Here is a 20,824-nt window from a genome sequence, read left to right as displayed (position 1 = left end):
CAGGAAATCAGGAATTCACATGACTGCCCCCAACATGCTCACATAAGACTCTCAGCTTGGCTGCACAAAAGGCAGCTTATTAGAGCTTGTTAGCAGCCCAGAAATAGAGATGTTTGGCTGTGAAAGGAAATTTTTTCAATGTGAATTAAAAGCTCACAGGTAGGGCCCAGCTCAACCACACATCTGCCTTGGGACTGGCACCTGCACAATAGGCTAGTATTCTATGCAAGGTCGGACTGAAGTATGGTTAAATGGAGTGCACAGCTGAGGAAGACTCCCAGTTAACCCCCTTCATGGATACTGAGGCCCAGCTCCCAACAGGTATTTAGGAGCTTAATTCATTGATTTCAACAGGAGGTAGGCTCCTAAATATCTCCAATGATCTTGGCTTTACTCCCAGTTGCGTCTCCCCCAGAATTACAGCAACTGCTCCTTCAGTTACAGTACTGGATACTGCTCCTGCCTTCTCTCCTCTAGGCTACCATAAACAGAGTGTTTGCAGTGCAAGGAGTGGCAAAGCTGAAAGACCACCGAAAGATAAGTGATTAGAGCAACAGTTTAATAAGATATCACTTCAACAAACATCTACATACAATGTACAAAAATATCTTAAAAGCCTACTTATTTTTAAACCACAACTTCCTGGCATGGGTGCTAGAGACTGTTGAAACAAAACAGAAGAGGGATTAAGATTTCATTTTGGCACCCATGACATGACCAAATGTGATTTTCATGCTATATACAAAGATCACATTTGCCAGACCAAAATATCTTAGCTACTTACAGAACTTCATGAGAGGTACCAAGGAAGCTCCAGTTTGGCAGTTTTACACTTTCCATGGTAACAACACATGGATGCCCCGTGCTTTCCCTCTCTCCCTCCAAGTCTTCAAACCAGAAACTACTGTGGCTGTACTTAAACTGCTGGTTTGGCCTCTCTTCCAGCAACAGCTTTGAGAAGTTAAGTTTTAGCTCTTTCTTGCAGTTGCTTAGCCCCGTGGAATCAATTTATAATATTCTAGACAAAATAGCTATTTTTAAATGCCTCAGGGTCAGAGTGGGCTCCCAATATATTCCTCGTTAGACTAATGAGTCTTATGCCCAGGATTTGGGCTTACTAACTGGCATAAGTTAGCAGGAAGTTGTAGGAACAGCCCTGAGGTCTGGTGGGAAGTTGCTTGCTTCTAAGGCTATAGCAATATAGCACCAGCAGAGCCTTTGCATGCACAGCAGTCTCTCCATGCATGAAGGGAATATAATGGCAGCTGGAAAGGAGGATGCTGAAGTCAAGAGACCATGGCCAGTTTTTATACCCACATGAGCAGAACTCACCATTACATTTCCAGCAGATTATCAGGCTAATGGGAGAGAGAGGTACCAGGCCAAATGTTTTGGTCAAGTTATAACTGTTATCCCAAAACTGTCACTTCCAAGGGAAAAGGGGGAGGGTCATTTCTATTCAGCATTGTCTTTGGAGGGAGGCTGGAAGAATGAAGTCTGAATAAAAAGCTTTGTTACTAGTATACCAGGCAGAGGTGTAGGTATACTATCTTCCTATTTGAACAGGAGAGTTCTAGCAAGATATGTTTTTATAAATGCATCAAGATCATTCCGCTATACAGAATTTCTTCTGACACAGCAGCTAGCTGCCCCGCTCCCTAACCAACAGTTATCGTGCACCTATATCACTGCACAATTCCTGTAGCATTTGACTGTACATCATTAGACATGCTATAAGCCCAATTTCTCCTGCCCTGCTGTAGACAGCCAGAGAATGCAAGACAGCAAAGATTCTGACTAGGTAAAGGCATATTGTACTATGGGATCAGGAAGGAAAGAAAAGCTGAAATGATGTGACTGACTTTCTAAACTCTGTATATTAGGGGACAGACATGGCGAAATAAAGTTAGCACAGATGAAATGTCAGGGGCTCTCCTGAAAACAGCTGCAGTTGCCAGGCTGCCACAGCTCTAATAGGACAGGACAGTACTCAGGGCTCCTGGCATTCTTTTGGGTACATCCCTTGCTTCCAGTCAGGTCAAATGCTAAACACTGTAAACATGGAATTACTGCAGCATAATAGAAGTGCAACGTGCATCCTTGTGCCATGGACACTATATTCTGAACAGCGTCCAGCCATGCACACAATGAGCTCCTGGAGTTCAACATAATTCTAGGGCATGATTTCAGAGGCGGAACGGAACCAACCTTCAACAAGAATGTGCTTATCACCAGCTGGACCTCCTTCCTCTCCAAAGGATGTCTGAGCAGGGAGATCAGTATTGCCTAGTACTAGGCTTTGCTTAATGGATCTCTGTCATTTTTACATTTTTCTTGAAGGATAGAGATGCTCAGGATGTGGGTAACAGTTAACATGCCTTTCTGGGCCAATCAGAACCCATCTCCATGTTATAGCCCAGTGATGGGTCTGCAGGTGCAGGAATTAAAACAAATTGAAATAACTGGACACACATGCTTGTTTTTGCATGAATGGGAGAAGCCAATGGAGCTGAGGAAGGGGGCAAGTTAACCCAGACTGACAGCAGCACAGAGTGCATTTCCTATCACCCACTGTCTAGCTTCCAAAGAGATAAGACAGTAAGAGTGCTATCATTTTTTGCAGGGAGAGGCAAGCAGACTGAGCTGTTCTGGGATACCTACTCCTTTGTCTATGGCACTGAAGTGCCAGTCTCTGTTTGGAGAAGGAACGTATGGGACTGGCTCCCCTCACATGCCCAATCGCTCTTTAAACACAGGCTCTCATGATAAGAGCATGTCACCTACTGCTCAGTAAAGGCACATATGACAGGCAGGAAGGTAATCACCAGGGATTTTACGGTGCAGCTGAGTGGGGGACTGCCTGGAAGATTCAGCCTTTCGCTGAGGGCAGATGGAATCTGCTCTGCAAAGGGAGACAAATGGCTTTCTGGATTCAAAGTAATCCTAGTCCGAGTGTGAATCCTGAACAGTTGTCTGCACTTAAACTGGAATCCTGCTCCAGGATATCATATCCCACGTTGTATTACACAGGGGAGGATCCCACCTACTTTCATCTGCCCAGGGCACTACTTTCCAGAAAGCTTGCCCCATGTGCACCAGATACCTACAGGTAGCTGCAATTCCAGAGAAAAAGGCTTTAGCGTCAGAAATGCTGATGTGACACCAGGGATAAATTAGTTATTGTAACTATAGAAATGTATGCTGGACTGAATGGGCTGGTAGTGCAGGTTTCAGTGATATACACAGACACTTCAGGCAGACTTTCTGCCAGACAGACATACAGCCTCAGTGCATTTTAAAGTTAATTGGCTGAGACACCAGCTGGAGAGTGAGAGAGAATATCTTCTCAATGGTGGGATGCCCAATGACTTTCAAAACCTATGATAAGAAAGGAGCTGGGATAGTGACATGCAACACTCACAATTTCTATTGGCAGTGCCAATGCTGCAATTCCATTAAGGGGATATATAAATACCACAGATAAGTGATCACCTGTGTGTAACATAATGGTAAGTGTCTAGGGAGAAGTGAAGGCAGAAGAACAGATCTCCAATAGTATTTCTGCCATGTGCTCACTTTGCCACGAACCACTGTGGAATTAGCTTTTTCCCCAAACACCTATGTCCATTTCTGAGCGTGTTCTCAGACAGCTTCTGACAATTCTGCCTCCATCCATGGATAGTCATGAAAATACCATTTTCCTGGAGGAAGTATGGGCTTTCCTATTACCAGAGAAGAGAGAATACAAGGCAACTAGGAGCATACGGAGTTTGACGAACCTTGTGTGCACTGGAGGAGGAGAGCTTATATCGGTCAGTCTTGTGCATCACAGCAGTGGGCCTGTTCTCAGATCTCCATCCTGCAGGCTATTCATGGGGTTGCAACTGACCCTGAAAACTGCAGTGAGGCATTCTGATTGAGATAGGGAGTCAGATCAACAAGCAGACGCTGAGGGTCACAATTCTCTTGATTGATTCCAGCACCAACAGAAATCAGGTACAGAGAAAGGAAAGGGAGAAAAGTTAGTGGTAGTGGGGGACTTGATCTCAGGAGGAGTAGGAGGACCTGAAGAAGCCAAGTCTGTCAGCACAACCCACTGTTTACTAAGTGGGAAGGGGTGAGAAGGGACAGAGTAGTCAGTTCTGTGTAGTTTCTATGAAGACATTCCAAGCAGGAATCCCCCAGCAAACCCTCCAGTCAGGATAATGTTCTTCTTCAGAAATGTTATTACCTGGGCAGGAGAAAGAGGACAGTCAACACATATTAGAATCAGTCACTTAGGTCAGATGAGCACTGAGCCCTTCCACCCACTGCACCCAGCTCACTATCCATATCTAGTTCAACTAATGACCAAAATTAGTGGCAGGGGAACTAGTGCTATTCCACTCCCCTTCCACAGGAGGGGAGGGCAAAGATATGGCCCTCCCTACTTCATTCACTGCTTGCACACTATGGCATCACAATGTGCTGCAGACATTCTGAACATGCACTAGGGGCTTCAAACGTTTATAGCTTTTCCACAATTAGCAGTCAAAGATCTAGAAGACAGGAGGCATGGGGACAAATGCCCCTGCACACACTGATCCAGAGTGCAGAGGGAGTCTAGAGTGACTGATGCACTTTTATGCTGTGCTATCTGCTTAGCTGTCTTAATTGCTCTGAGGGGTCCTTCTTTGGATTCCAAGGGATTTCCCACAGGGCACTGTATGGTGAAACACCATCTGGAAGCCATCTTCATGATCTCACAGGACATCTAGCAGATTTGCCCACTACCCTGTCTTGCTACTGTGTGGTTACCCTTAAAAGAGCCCTAGAAGTAGTTCCCAACCCTTCTCTCCAGCATCTGGATACATCCAGGCAAAGATCTGAGAAGGAGAAGTGCTCTTACCTCATCAACTCTGCTTTTAACTTCTGGGGACAGTTTGCTGCCACTGCTGTGAAATTTCAGCTGCTCCTTGGCTTTGCTCACGTCCTGCTCTACTAGCTTCCAGTCCACTTTGATGTATCCCGTGTGGTTCGCAATCTACATTTGAGTGGTGGTAAGAAACATGAAGTGAATCCTGCATAACCCATAGCTAGCAAGACCTTCCTTTCCCTCCTACCCCACTGCTAACCCAAATAACCCACTCAACAACTCTAGAAGGTACCATCTCATTTTGGTTAGTGAGAGAACTATTCTACTAACTAAATTAATGGAAAGGGAATATAAACGGGCTAGAGGCATGGAGAAATTAACTAAATAGTTCAGTTACACAGGACCCCTCTGCTTACCTCTATCTGTAGGATCCTCCATTGGAAGTTCACACACAGAGATTTTTACATATTGTTTAACATTAACCTAGGTCAGCCTCTTTACTTTGCAATACAGAACTGGCACCAACTGCACTTACTCACCCCCAAGCTTGTTATATTGCTATCATTCAAAGCCTACATGCAGCTGTCACATTCCAGATCTCCTGCTGCTATGAGAGGGCATGGTTTATTAATAGGTTGTCTCCATATAAGTATTTTGTCTTGTTATGGTGGGCCAAAACTGAAACACTGCCTGAACAATGCTTTAAAGAGACATCCACCTTTAAAGAAACATTCACCTTTAACGGGACAAGGAGATCTAGCGGGGTGAGGGGAAGCAGTTATACACGGTTTAAGTGCTGGAACAAAGAAGGGGATCACTGGATAGGGTCTAGTAGTTGCATTCTGTCCCACATACAACAGTGAAATTTAGACTTCAGTTTCCTGCCCTCCTGGCCCAGCAACCCAGTACAGGATACTCTGCCCTGCTCCAGAAGGGTAGGGCTTTTAAAGCCAACGAAGATATAGTTGAGTAAATGAGTAATTTCTATTGCTGCACTGTCCCCAAAGAATACATTAACAGGGGGCTTCTCGTCCCTAACCAGACTGTGGAGGGTGGTGCCCTGTGAGGCCTTACATTAAAGCCAAACTCAGCCTGGCTGAGCAGACGTCGACAGTGCCTATGAAGTTCAGTGCTGCCCCTCGCCTTGGCCAGTAGTCACTATTGAGCACATGGCTTCCCTCCAATGCTCGGTCCAGGGGACATAGTTTCTGCTGTGCAGCCAGTTCAGAGAAGAAGAGGCCCCGTCTTGGATTTGAAAGCAGGCCTTAACGTCAAAAAATCAGCAGCTTCAAACAATGCATATTGACTCAATTGCAGCTATTAAAAGCGAAGAAGCCCCACCCACTGTGATGCAGCATGCTTGCATAAAAGTACTTATGTAACTCCACTACCATAGTATATGAGCACCTCACAATTTGCAATGTATTTACCCTCACAACACTTCACAGGCAGGGCAGGGCTATTATCCCCATTTCACAGAGAGGGACCTGAGGCCCAGAAAAGTACAGTCTATACTGCAATCCCAGGTGTGATGGCAGCTTGGGCAGACATACCCACTTTAGCACTAGCCACAAGCACAGCTAAAAATAGCACCGTCGATGCAGTGGTGAAGCCTTTGCCACCACATCTATCTACACTGCTATTTTTAGCCATGCTAGTGCAGGTATGTCTGTCCGAGCTGCAGACCTGGACTTACAGAACAGACATATCTGAAGTGACTTGCCCACAGTCACACAGGAAATCTCCAGCAGAGCAGGAAGTGGAACGTAGGGCTCCTGATACCCAGGCGAGCACCTAACCACTGGACTAGCCTACCTCTCTGCAGCTCAGAACTATCCCCAAGAGCAGTTTTCATAAAGCCTAGACTAACCATACGCACCTGAAGTAGGAAAAAGCCACCACCCACTGCTGTTGCTGCCAGCTTTCCAACCTTCTGAAAAATGAAGCCAGTACACCTATAATCAAAGAAAGACAGGCCAGAAAATGAGTTCAAATACCACACACACACTTTGGCTTTCTATAGATACTCCATCCTTCCACACACACACACCACTCAGAGACCCCAGAAACAGCCTCACTAACCAAGGAACAGGGGCGGAGAGTTGCATGGGCCTGAGGTGCCCGGGCTCCAGGAATATTCAGGGCCCAGGGCCCTGCTCCACCAATGTTTGGAGCTGGGTCTCTCCCTCGGCCCTGCCTGCAGCGTCCCCTGGCCCCCAACTGCCCGCCCCCGCCCCCACAGCATCCCCTCCCACCCTGCCCCTGGAGCATCCCGCATCCTCCCCCCCCCCGGCCCTGGAGCATCCCTGCTTGACTGAAAGCAGGGCGCGGCTCTCCCTCGGCTGCCTGCACTGCTGCTCTACCTCAGGAGGGGGAGGGGGCACACACATGCTTGGCAGCGCTGCCCTTCCCTCCCACGGCACCCACCGGGAGGAGACACCAAAGGGGCTTGCGGTGGGAGACAGCTGAAGTGGACCTCACTCACCTGAGCAGCTGCTGGAGCTTCTGTGAGTGTTTGACCCTGTGATCCACCCACTCCCCCAGCAGCCACCATTCCTGCCCCACCCTGGACAAGGGGCAGCCCCATCCCCAGTGAGGCTAGGGTGAGGGGCAGCAGGCTGCAGCAGGGGAGGAAGGAAGACACATGTGATGGCAGTCCTCTCCCCTGCAGCACCCACCCACCACAGGGGAGATGGGGGGAGGGGCTTCCTGGACCTGAGCAGTGGGGCTTGGGTGAATTTTGTGACACCTTGCCCTCCCCCTCCACCCAGCCACCACTCCTGCCCCATGCTGGGCAAGGGGCAGCATCATCCCCCACCCCCAGTGAGGCTATGGTGAGAGGCAGCATGGGAGGAAGGAAGCCACATGTGATAGCAGTCCCCTCCTCCCCCCCACAGCACCCCCCACCCACAGGGGAGATGGGGACGGGGCTTCCTGGACCTACCAGCTGGGGCTTGGGTGAATTTTGTGACACCCTGCCCTTCTCCCCCAATCCCGCAGCCACCACTCCTGCCGCATGCTGGGCAAGGGACAGCCCCATCCCCCACCCCCAGTGAGGCTAGGGTGAGAGGCAGCAGAAGGGAGGCCACACATGATGGCAGCCTCCCCCCATCCCCAGTACTCACCATAGGGGAGGCGAGGGGGCTTCCTGGACCTGAGAGGGGCCATAGGACTATGTGCAGCAACAGTGATGCAGAGTGAGTGTGCTGCGGGAGAGAGGGGGGGCGACGACGACAAGAGGTCCCTCCCCCAGAGCTTGCTGCTGCAGGTGGGAAGAGGTTGGGAGAGGGGAGGGGGAAGTCCTCTCTGGCCCTAGCCCTGGGCAGCCTGTCTGCACCCCAAGCTCCTTCTCCCCAGCCCCACCCCAGAGCCTGCACTCCCAGCACCCCAGACTTGAGCCACAGTCCTGAGCCCCCTCCTGCACTGTGAACGCCTCAGCCCCACCCCAGAGCCCTCACCTGAGGGGAAAAACACGCAACTTAAATTTGGCAGTCAGTTTGGGGTATGATCGTGTTTAGCACAATACTTGATTTTACACCCTTTAAAGTATATAATTGGTTGTATGCAGGTGTTACAAAGTGGGAATGTTCTTAATGTTTTCTCTGAATACTGTGTGGTGCCTCAGTTTCCTCTATGCATTTCTCCAGCCCCTCCTCTGGCCTTTGTCTCTTTTCCGGGCAAGAAGGACACCTGATCTCTTTGTTCTCTGGCACCTTGCAGGGGAAACTGAGGCCACCCACACATTATTTAGAGAAAACATTAAGAACATTCCCACTTCATCACAACAGGTACAACAAAATATAATATACTGAAGCAGGCGAGTGGTGCTTCTGACTTTCCACTTTTAACTGGCCCTTGTAATCTTGTGGTGCTGGTGCATTGTAGCTTCATTTTATCCCAGTAACAAATTCTTGATCATCACAAAAGAACACTGCAAAAGAAAGAGCTATATTTGTTTTAATCTTAGAAAGTATTTGCTTTTGAGGGTTATTGATCAAAGAATGCTTGGTTGTTTCTGTATTCAAAAGAGTATTAATAACAGTGATATTCTTAGTTAATTTTTTTTTATTACAATACATATTTTGTAATAAAGGGAAACTGTTAAACGCTTACTGTTTCCAGTCCATTTTTACATTATTTAATTAAATATATATCAGCTTACAAGGTGGTGGAGTGGGGGCGCGGAGGGGACTTAAGACACATTCAGGGCACTACCAAGAATTATATACAAACCTGCCGCACCTGCCAAGGAAGACAGATGAACAAGGAGGAGAGCAAATTTGGGACTAGGGGAAGGAAAGGCAAAGCAGTCAGCTCCGTGGGACCCCACAACAGACTGTAAAACTGAGTCCCTTTAAATCTTCACATGCATATCCTCACTCCATCTATAGATTTTTACTCCTTTACCACTGATTTTCTGACAAGTTTTCAAATGACATGAACGTGGGATTTTTTTGACGGCCATTTCTGACAAAGAATCTTGGATAACATCCTCTTGGCTGAGAGAATAAAATTGTAACTGGACTGGTATTTTTTCTAGCTGCTTCTGGACCAGAGTTGTCATAAACAGATAAGTAAGAGTTAATAGAACAGAAGTGCTTCATATCTCTCTGCCTGGAAAGGGTTAAGAAGAACAGTGAGCCTGGCTGGCACCTGACCAGAGGACCAATCAGAGGACCGGATACTTTCAAATCTTGAGGGAGGGAAGTTTTTGTGTGTTTGCTGTTAGTGTTTGGTTGTTGTTCACTCTGGGGGCTCAGAGAGACCAGACGTGCAACCAGGTTTCTCTCCAATCTCCCCGATATAGGTTCTTATAGATTCCAAATAGTGAGTACTAGGTAGATAAAGCGAGTTAGGCTTATGTTTGTTTTCTTTATTTGCAAATGTGTATTTGGCTGAAAGGAGTTCAAATTTGTATTTTTGCTGAAAAGATTTTAATTTGTACTTGTATACTTAGGCTGGGAGAGTATTCCCAGTGCCTATAGCTAAAAAACCCTGTACCTATTCCATCTTAAACTTACAAGATAAAAAACAGTAAAAATTCTCTCTTTAATTAAAAGCTTTTCTTGTTTAAGAACCTGATTGTTTTTTTATTCTGGTGAGACCCCAGGGGACTGGGTCTGGATTCACCAGGGAATTGGTGGGGAAAAGGAGGGAAGGGGGAGAGAGAGGCTAAATTCTCTCTGTGTTAAGATTACTGTCTCTCTCAGGGAGTATCCGGGAGGGGAAGAGAGAAGGAGGGGGGAAGGTGCATTTTCCTCTCTGTTTCAGGATTCAAGGGGTTTGAATCACAGTGATCTTCCAGGATAAGCCAGGGAGGGGAAGTCTGGGAGAGGCAACGGTGAAGGAAAGGGTTTACTTTCCTTGTGTTAAGATCCAGAGGGTCTGGGTCTTGGGGGTCCCCGGGCCAGGTTTTGGGGGGACCAGAGTGTACCAGGCACTGTAATTCCTGGTTGGTGGCAGCGCTACAGGTTCTAAGCTGGTAATTAAGCTTAGAGGAATTCATGCTGGTACCCCATCTTTTTGGACACTAAGGTTCAGAGTGGGGATTATACCATGACAAGAGTGCATAGCATGTGAAGCAGATCCTGCACATTCCAGGGCAGTTGTTTTAGTTTCTCAAAAATGGAGAAGATGGTTTGTAAAGATAAAGTTTGAAGACTGATAGTCTTGAGTAGATGTAGGTCTAGACTATTTGGACTGTGTCCTTTTATGACGATTTAGGTGTTGGCATAGAAAGTACGCTTATTAAGTTTGCAGACGATATCAAACTGGGAGGGATTGCAACTGCTTTGGAGGACAGGGTCAAAATTATCTGGACAAATTGGAGAAATGGTCTGAGGTAAACAGGATGAAGTTCAATAAAGACAAATGCAAAGTGCTCCACTTAGGAAGGAACAATCAGTTTCACACATACAGAATGGGAAGAGACTGTCTAGGAAGGAGTACGGCAGAAAGAGATCTAGGGGTCATAGTGGACCACAAGCTTAATATGAGTCAACAGTGTGATACTGCTGCAAAAAAAGCAAACGTGATTCTGGGATGCATTAACAGGTGTGTTGTAAACAAGACACGAGAAGTCATTCTTCCGCTTTACTCTGCGCTGGTCAGGCCTCAACTGGAGTATTGTGTCCAGTTCTGGGCACCGCATTTCAAGAAAGATGTGCAGAAATTGGAGAGGGTCCAGAGAAGAGCAACAAGAATGATTAAAGGTCTTGAGAACATGACCTATGAAGGAAGGCTGAAGGAATTGGGTTTGTTTAGTTTGGAAAAGAGAAGACTGAGAGGGGACATGATAGCAGTTTTCAGGTATCTAAAAGGGTGTCATCAGGAGGAGGGAGAAAACTTGTTCACCTTAGCCTCCAATGATAGAACAAGAAGCAATGGGCTTAAACTGCAGCAAGGGAGATTTAGGTTGGACATTAGGAAAAAGTTCCTAACTGTCAAGGTAGTTAAACACTGGAATAGATTGCCTAGGGAAGTTGTGGAATTTCTATCTCTGGAGATATTTAAGAGTAGGTTAGATAAATGTCTATTAGGGATGGTCTAGACAGTATTTGGTCCTGCCATAAGGGCAGGGGACTGGACTCAATCTCTCGAGGTCCCTTCCAGTCCTAGAGTCTATGAGACTCAACCTGGTGTGGTGGAATATTTCCTTTCTACGTACATGAGCATCCCTGCTATCAAAACATAGATGAACTCAGCTCTCACTACTTGGTTAAGCAGTAAGGAGATATATAATTAGGGCCCTACCAAATTCATGGTCCATTTTGATCAATTTCATAGCCAGAGCTGAGCCCCAGAGCTTCCTGCAGCAGGGGGAGGCACCCGGACGTAGGTCTGATCTGTCCCCAAAAGAGGCAGTGCAGGGAAAGCACAAGTCCTGTTGCTTCCCAGCCCAGCCAGGCTTGCAGCTAGGAGCCCCTTCAGCTGGGGCACTCCCAGCAGCATGGGGGAAATCAGATTTCATGAGGAAGGGCTTATTTCACAGTCTGGGACATGTTTTTCACAACCGTGAAATTGGTAGGGCCCTATATATAATATTGTCTGACATCACTCACATCAAGCATTATTTCAGGTGATACAGATTCACTATTCAGATTATAAAACTGCAGGATTGCTCTGCTAATAGGTGCAAACAGCCTGGGCACAAGACAGAAGTTACAGGCTCATACTGCGAATAGATACATGTTGCAAGGGTACATCTTATGCTTTAAGTGGCTTATCATTGGAGTAGAATGGGGAGAACTCTTGCTTTTTGCCATAATGTGCTAGAAAAGCAGTCCTGATTGTACTTCCTGATTTATCATCATCGTATCCACGCATTATACTCCACACCTGAACATAGCAATTATATGAACAACATACCCTTATATCTCAATGTCTGTACTTTGACTCATTAACCCTTTACCCCCAATCAGGGATACTGCAGATTATGTATTCCTTATGCCATCCGATCTTAAACCGAACTTTGCACCCCTGATAATCTGTATGCTATTCCCTGATAACCAGAAACTTCTACACTTAAACTCTGTACTATTCATTTTTTAAAAAAAGCAACATCTTAATTAGAAGAGAGCACACTCTAGTGGCACTGTGGATTGTGGAATATTCCAACAGGAAGATCTAGAAGTGGCCTCACAGTCACAAGCCACCAGTACGCTAATTCTTCCTTTCAGCAGCAAAAGATTTGTTTCTGAGTACACTGAACCCTTTAGGTCCAACTCTTCTCAGATGAGGAGACAAGAAAGTTCTCTGGGAAAATACTGTAGCCTGACTCCCAAGAGACAATGATTAGGCCCAGTGCATAGCCCCAAGGTCTTGGTCATCCTAGAAGACTCACAAGCATCTGTCCCAAAATATAACCACTGGAACAGCTAACCTGGGGATGTGGTGGATCCTCCATAACTTAAAGAGTCTTTAAATCAAGACTGGATATCTTTCTAAAATTATTCACTTTACTTCAATCACAGGTTATTGGATTTGATGGTGGAATCACTGCATGAAGTTCTATAGCCTGTATTATGCAGGTGGTCAGACCGGATGACCTTAATTCTGTATTAAGAGGAGTTTCACATGTAAGACATGGGAAGTAAATGTTCTATTCTAATCAACACTGTTGAGGCCTCAGCTGAAGTACTGTGGTCAGTTCTTGGCAACACACATTTTAAGAAAGAAATGGACAAATTGGAGAGCATCCAGAGGACAGCAACAAAAATGATTAAAAGGTTTATAAAACCAGACCTACAAGGAAAGGTTGAAAGACTGTACATATTTAGCCTTGAGAAAAGAAGATGGGGAAGGGGCCGAGGGTGCGAAGGAACATTTAGAAGGCGGGCAGCAGGGCCTGGGCCAGCACCCATGCGGGGCAAGGAGGGAGCTCTGCTCCACCACTGGGCACAGCTCTGTCTTAATTCTGTCTTCAGCACTGTGCAGTAATGGGAGGGAGGGAGGGCGCGCAGCATGGACAGATTCCATTACCGATAAAAGAGGGGGCGGGGGGCACAACAGGAAAAATTTTGGCACAACTGTGTTAAGGGCTGTTATAAAGAGCACACTGATCAATTGTTCTCCGTGTCCACTGAAGGTAGGGCAAGAAGTAATGACCTTAGTCTACAGCAAGGGAGACAGAATTTTTTCCTAATATCTAACCTAACTATAAGGATAGTTAAGCTCCGGAACAGGCTTCCAAGGGAGGTCGTGGAATCCCCATCATTGGCAGCACTGGACAAACACTTGTCACGGATGGTCTAGGTTTACTTGGTCCTGCCTTTGCGCTGAGGGATGGACTAGATAACCTGTTGAGGTCCCTTCCAAACCCTACATTTCTATGATCTTATAATGGTGCCTTCTGGCCTTAAATTCTACAAAACACTCATGTAACTGAACAAGATATGCCTGAAGATACAGAGCTCAGGCTAATCTCCCTTCACCTCTGAAATGTTGTTTGCCACCCACATGCATATGCTTCATGGGATATCTCACCAAACAGATACAATCTTTTGATGACTAGCACTCCATCATCATTCATACATTAAAGCAGGGGTCGGCAACCTTTCAGAAGTGGTGTGCCGAGTCTTCATTTATTCACTCTAATGTACGGTTTCGTGTGCCGGTAATACATTTTAATGTTTTTTAGAAGGTCTCTCTCTACAAGTCTATATATTATATAACTAAACTAGTGTTGTACTGTAAAATAAACAAGGTTTTCAAAATGTTTAAGATGCTTCATTTAAAATTAAATTAAAATGTTGATCTTATGCCACCGGCCCGCTCAGCGTGCTGCTGGCCTGGGGTTCTGTTCACCTAGGCCGGCAGTGGGCTGAGTGAGGCCTGCGGCCGGGACCCCCGCTGGGAAGGGTCTGGCAGCCAGAACCCCAGACCGGCAGCAGGCTGTGCAGGGCCAGCAGCTGGGACCCCAGACCAGTAGTGGGCTGAGCGGCTCAGCCCACTACCACTCAGGGGTTCCATCCGCTGGTTCCTGCCAGCCGGGATCCCGGCTGCCGGACCTGCTCAGCCCGTTGCCGGTCTTGGGTCCTGGCCCTGCCCACATACAGGGGTACCTACCTTTTCCCTGGTTCTGGCCCATTCTCTTCTTCTCTCTGCACTGAGCTGAGGGTGGGAGTTGACTGAGCACAGGGCTGGGGGTGAAGGGTCTGGTCAGGAGCTAAAATGAGGGAGGGGGCTATGGGTTGGGACAGGAGGAGGTTTGGGTGTGGGGGCACTTACCTGGGCAGCTCCCATTTGGTGTGAGAGGTGCAGGTGGGAATGTGAGTAGGGGTGCAGGAGCTCCCATTTGGTGCTCAGGGTGGGGGTGAGGATGTGCGGGGTGCAGGTGTCAGGGTAGGGGGGCTGGGTATGTGTGGGGGTGCCAGAGTCAGGGCTGGGGTCATGGGTGGGGGGTGAAGGAGTCAACAGAGGGCTGGGTGGTACAGGGCTCAGGGCAGGGGCCTGGGGTGTGTAGGGGAGGTGCAGGGCTCGGGCAGAAGACTGTGGGGGGGGGGCGCAGGGCTCAGGGCAGAAGACTGGGTATGTGTGGGGGGGCGGTCAGGGCAGAAGGCTGGGTTACTGCCCCCCCAGAACCCCCAACCCTCCCCCCGCTCCTTGTCCCGACTACCCCCTCCTGGGACCCCACTCCCTATCTAAACCTCCCTGCCCCTTGTCCCGTGTTTGCCCCCCTAGAACCCTACCCCCTACCTGTCCCCTGACTGCCCCAACACTTACCCACACCCAGACAGAACCCCCTGGACTCTCATGTCCCATCGAACCACTCCCTGCCCCCTGACAGGAGCCCCCCAGAACTCTGGACCCATACAACCCCACCCTCTGCTTGCCCAACCCCTCTCCACACCCCTGCCTCCTGACAGCCCCCCAGAACTCCCGACTCATCCAACCTCCCCAGCTCCTTGTCTCCTGACCACCCCCTCCAGAGACCAACCCACCCTAACTGCCTCCCCCGACCCTCCTTGCTCCCTGTCCCCTGACTGCCCTGACCCCTATCCACCCCCCACCTCCTAACAGACCCCGGGACTCCCATGCCCCATCCAACCCCCCCCCCCCGCTCCCTGACTGCCCCCTCCAGAGACTCCCGCCCCTAACCACCCTCCCGGGAACTCCTACCCTGCTGCCTGTCCCTTGATTGCCCCCACCCTTTACCCAACCCCTGAATCCCTTACCATGAGACTCCCTGCTCATCCGAAGCCCTACCTCCACGCGCGCGCGCAGCCCAGCCCCGCCCCTCAGAGCGCTGCACGTGTGGCAGCAGGGCTCTGGATAAGTGGGGAGCGTCTCCGTCTCCACGGAGCCAAACGCTGCCCCACCCCCAGAGTGCTGCGCGTGGCGGCAGGGCTCCAGGGGAAGGCGGAGGAGGAGCCGGCGGCTTGCTGCGCTCGGCCAGCACTCCAGCCGGGAAGCGCGGACCCTGCAGCTTGACGCATCGGCAGGATTTTTAATGGCACGCGGAGTCCCTGCAGGCAGTTGCGTGCCATTAAAAAACGGCTCGCGTGCCATCTTTGGCACGCGTGCCATAGGTTGCCAACCCCTGCATTAAAGAAACCCCATGCCTGCTAAAGGGACCAAAGAACCATCACCTTACCATCCAGTGACTCCTCCAATCACCAGCTGAGTTGCTACATTGTACTTTTCAGCACTTGAACCAGAGCTCCGCCCAAAGAGCTTGCGCCACCAGGGCTGATTCTTGGTGTACTCTGCCAGGTCCAGCACCTCGCAGGAGTCCTCTTTCTTTGCTGTGAATATGAAAATGCATGTGAGCATAGGTGTATCTAGCAGGCAATATGACCATGAAGGGCAGAGACCAGGTTTATTCTCTAGTCAAGTGTACTTCAACTCACTACTCTGAGCCAGCAGCATTCAGATGAGGAGCCTTTAAGCATGGTAAATGGTACTGTCCTGATGAGATTTAAGAAGCAGGAAAAGAACCTCCTTAAAGAGAACAGGTAGCTTCAGTCACCTGTTCTCAGCTCAAATACAGTCTTAGAACTCCTAATACAACATTTTATGCTTACATAGCGTCTGCCTCAGATCTCAAAGCACCAGGCAAACATTCATAAACAAAACTTCATATCCCTCTCTGTAGAGTTAAGCAAATCTCCCATTTTACAGATAGGGAAAGAGAAACAGAGAGGTAAGTGATTTGCCCAAGATCACTCAGTATGTCAACAGCAGGAATAGAACACACGTCTTCCAATTCCCAGTTTGTAGCTAAAGTGCTGAAACCATCCTTCCCATCTCTGAATTATTTAAATTAAATTCTATGGGGAAGAGAAAGGTGTGGGTCTTTCATAAATTGCTACCAAGAAAAACAAACCTCCCATTCCATGTAAAAAACCCAACAAAATCCAAAGAATTCAGCCTCAACCATCACTTTCCATTGTTCCTGGGAGTTGCACTCAGTGCTCTGCTATAATGCCTAGCTGTGATAGTCAAAATAGACATTCATCCCATGCTTACTAGTTTTGCCATAGCCTTCATGTTCTGGCTTTCTGAAGGTTTGTGTGGCTTGGTTTTTAACAATTGTACTTCTGATTTTTCATATACGAGAGCCTCCCAAGAATAACAGGCCTAAAAAAGTCAGCTGCACCATTATTAGTGATCCTATTTTTGTCTTCTTTGTCCTTCTCCAGCAGAGATTGTCTACTGCACATCTTTGCACTGCAACATACATTTGACATAACATCCTCAGAATACCCAGGGATGCAGGGTTAACAGATGGCTCATTTGCAGGCTGCATCCTAACAGTTCAAATATGCTAGTTCAAAAGCCTAGAGACAGGGACCAAAAGATGCCAAACTTTTAAATAGTAAATCTATTGGCAGATGAACGTACACCAAGTTTTAGCCTGAAGCAAAAAACCTTACACAGCTGAGGGGATTCATAGTTAAGGAGTCAACATTTTCATCGGTAACTGAAAGCACTGGATGCCATGTGATTACAATATAACATGCTGAATCAGACAAACAGTTTCAGATACACACAGAGTTTGCTAGCCTATGACATGGAGATGAAATATTACATACAAGAGGCATAAGCTGAAAAGATCACAGTGGACTTGCATGTCTTTGGCGGCTGGGAAACACATGCCCTGCAGAAGTAGTTACTTGGTGAGTTCAGGTGCCAGATATGATATGCTAGATCAGCACCTCAGATGTCCAGGTAGCTGTAACAATTGCATTAAAAAAAAGGGGGGGGGCCCGCGGGTGTGCGTGTGTGGGGGATGAGACACTGCTATTGCCATGATGTCCACTAATTTTCCCAACCCAGCCCCTCCCAAATATTCCTCATTACAGGACTTGGAATGATGATAAAAATGGGTAAGAGGAAGACTGCATAGAAGTCAAATTCTCTGTGGATCACATTATACTACAAATAAGGATGTACAAAGACGACAGAAGGGCATCTGCTCACATACTGCCAGAATATGGAACCTCCTCTAAGAAACATTTAGTTTGAATCAGGGTGGATAAAAATCAATGATTTTTAAAATATATAAGTTTTTTGATAAAAAGGTTTTTCCCTCAAAAAGCAATCTAAAGATACATTATAGCTCAAAGATATCTCATCATGGAATAGGGATTAAAAATTTTAATTCTATAGTATGAGACAGTATATTCATGTAATGTTTAAGCAAAGTTTTGTAAATGAGTTTCAATAGTTCATGGATTAGGGACCCAATTTTATGGGGTTCCAGGGCCTTCCGTATAGATTATTTAGGTTAATCTTTCTATCTACCCAATGGGACTCAGTGCTCAGTCTAGAAGATCCCATCAGAGATGCTTAGTTTTGCAGTTCCCAAACTGTGGATTGTGTCTCCAGAGATAACATGCTTGTTAACAGCAAAAATGTTTTTAAATAAATAATATATAGAGATGAGAAATAACAGACCTCAACCCTATTGTCTCCCTGCAAATTTCTGTACACAGAGTCAATCCCTTACCTCTCTCTAAAATTGCAAAGTTTCAAAAAGTTCAATGAATAGAAGATTATTGGAGCCGGAATAGATCTGGACAAGGAGAAGTCTGGAGATAAATGCGAGAAGGGAGGGACAGGCAGTAGAAACAAATGTGACACTATTTGAGCAGCATATTCCAGAAGTCTTTCTGAGTGTAGCCTTCATTGATTTGAGATCTACCATACTTGTCTCTTATTAGAAAAGAAACCTATAATGGCAGCAGACTGTAAAAGAGACCCAGTTTGGGAATAAGAACCATTCAAGAAATGTGTGTTTCCTGATGAGGTTTTAGAGAGACACCAGTGAACTTGTGGAAGTCACTTAATTACTTAGATTCAGAGACAGTTGAGTGATAATCTCACTTTTAACAGCAGTAGCTTCTTCTGCTGGTGTAGGAAAAATATTTTCTTCCTTTGGACTAATTAATTCCAAACTGAGAAATTGTTTGGGACCTGAAAAAGCAGGAAAGCTTGTTCTTCTTTTCCAGATTATGAACAAACAGGAAAATGAAGGTGAAGACGACGGAGTTAGCTACAGAAGCCAATATTTTAAGTTTCTCATGTTGACCTGGCTGACAATTTTTAAAAAAAATATTTCATTTAACTATTTTAGTTAAAAAAACAAAAACAAACCTGATTTAAAAAAAAACTTGAGTGTTTAGATAAATTTTTGAATTTAGTTGCTTGTTTTGTTAATATTATGTTTGCTGTTGAAGAAGAAAATCCAGAATACCTAACGTTGTTGTTTTAGTTAAAACAATTTAAATGTCTGTTTGCAGATGTTCTCCTTCTAATACAGCATGGCAAGAAAGTCCTCCAAATATTAACGATTAATCCGCTGAATTGGAGATATTTATGAAGTCATTAGGAGGTGAACTATCTGCTTCAATAACCTTTGGTAAACAAAATAACCAGTCATTCATTTTCTGATATAGCCGTAAAATCAATCTGAAACGTTTTCAAAATGAATCATTTTAAAAATGTATAGTATGTACCTTCTAAAAATGAAAACCATGTCTGAGTTGTGAAGAATATGTACTAAAGTTATAACAAGAATGCACTTCTTTGTAGAAATCCATTATTAAATTGAGTCTTCCTGACTTTACCCTGTTTTGAATGGACTTAGACTAGAAGTTTTGAGTCTGATTTTGAATTAAAAAGATATCATACTACCTAATCAACGTTAAATCACAATCAAGCAGTGATCAAAAGCTAATTAAAATGCTTTAAAACACTGTAAAATTTACAAATTAAGGCAACCTTAGCTATGGTTTCAAAACACACTTAGTCTCAGAGTTTACTGTTCTCACTGATGGGGAAATGTTTTCAGATAGGTAAGGATGGTCCACTGACACCCACCATTTGTCTGAAAATACGGATTTCACTAAATGTACAAGGCTACATTTGCCATTGTCAAAGCAGCACAATCTACATTATCGGGATTTGAAAAATGAAAGCCACAGAAACCAGGCTAACTGCAGTAAAATTAACCCCAGTTAATCTTAGCGACTACCACGTTTGCTTTTAAACCCAATCATTTTTCATTAGGACAGAGATCCTGTCTGACAGTTTACACACCACACTGCTATTTACAAGCTGTTTTACAGAACACTAAGAGCATTCACAGATTTGGAGACACGATTAATGACCCAGAGAACTTACAGTCGCCACAGAAGCGAGACATACAGGAGGGCAATAGGATGGGGCAACAAGCCACATGCTGGAAGGGTGCCTGGGGCCGCGTGTATGTGCGTCCCCCGATGGGCAGGGGGCGTGTTCCCAACCCTGCAGTGCGAACCGGCTGCGGGTGCCATAGGGGCTAACAGCAAGGGACGCTCAGAGACACCGAAGGCTGCATACGCGCCCCCATGACGAGCAGGCCCCGGCGGCACATTGCGGCCTGACCCCAGCGCCAGGAGCCCCAGCCGCGTGCCAGGTGCTGCGCAGACCCAGCACAAAGGGCGGGAGCCCGTCCGCTAGGGGCGGGGTTTGGAGCCCCGCTCGCCGGCACCGGCGCTGGCCTCGGGCTGAGAGCGCTTAACACCCAGGGCTGGCGGCCGAGGGGCGCTGACGGGGCAGAGCCCGGCCCGTGGGGGGGGGGGAGAGCGGCCTCCGGCAGAGCCCCCCGGGTCAGGCCCGACCGCTGGCGGCGCCGAGGGAGCGCGCGCGGGCAGCAGGCGCGAGGCCCCAGCAGGGCTCTCACCTCCGCCCGCCGCCATCCCGCGCGCTCGCTGCCGAGCCCAGCGCCTGCGCTTCGCCTCCTGCTGCTGCTGGATGAGCGAGGCGCAGGAGCGGAGCTGGACACGTGACACAAGCTCCTCCTCCTCCTCTTCCCCCATCTCACCCGCGGCGGAAACCGCCAGGCCCCGCCACGTGACACCGGAGCTGAGACACGTCACACAGCTACACTGGTCATGTGACTTTCATTCCCCAACGACATACACTCCGCATGTCTTCGTGATCCGGCCCCTTAGCCACCGTTGTCACGTGATCATGATTCCT

The 20,824-nt window shown here is 47.2% G+C and overlaps 1 protein-coding gene across 2 annotated transcripts; it reads right to left on the bottom strand.

Annotated features, from left to right (window-relative positions):
• Window positions 1–538: 538 nt before the first annotated feature.
• Window positions 539–20,682, bottom strand: FUNDC2 (FUN14 domain containing 2). Of its 2 annotated transcripts, none has more exons than XM_030574683.1 (5): window positions 20,526–20,682; window positions 15,951–16,101; window positions 6,735–6,810; window positions 4,889–5,023; window positions 539–4,231 (listed from the first exon to the last, which is right to left on the bottom strand). In XM_030574683.1, the coding sequence occupies exons 1-5, from the start codon at window positions 20,659–20,661 to the stop codon at window positions 4,154–4,156; spliced, it is 576 nt and encodes a 191-aa protein (XP_030430543.1). In that variant the 5' UTR covers window positions 20,662–20,682; the 3' UTR covers window positions 539–4,153. The 2 variants fall into 2 exon arrangements, with proteins under 2 accessions (XP_030430543.1, XP_030430544.1); XM_030574684.1 differs by lacking the exon at window positions 20,526–20,682 and adding an exon at window positions 19,985–20,244.
• Between the last annotated feature and the right edge of the window lie 142 nt (window positions 20,683–20,824).

Source organism: Gopherus evgoodei, chromosome 9 (genome assembly GCF_007399415.2).
Source record: "Gopherus evgoodei ecotype Sinaloan lineage chromosome 9, rGopEvg1_v1.p, whole genome shotgun sequence".
Lineage (NCBI taxonomy): Eukaryota > Metazoa > Chordata > Testudines > Testudinidae > Gopherus > Gopherus evgoodei.
This window is presented reverse-complemented; position numbering and strand designations above follow the sequence as displayed.

What these genes read in the sequence shown, in the direction of transcription:
- FUNDC2 (XM_030574683.1), bottom strand. Translation starts at nt 20,661, where the DNA reads ATGGGGGAAGAGGAGGAGGAGGAGCTTGTGTCACGTGTCCAGCTCCGC. An exon ending in CGGGATGGCGGCGGGCGGAG is followed by an intron (nt 16,102 to 20,525) that starts GTGAGAGCCCTG and finishes TCATATTCACAG; the next exon opens with CAAAGAAAGAGGACTCCTGC. An exon ending in GTGGCTTTTTCCTACTTCAG is followed by an intron (nt 5,024 to 6,734) that starts GTGCGTATGGTT and finishes ACTCAAATGTAG; the next exon opens with ATTGCGAACCACACGGGATA.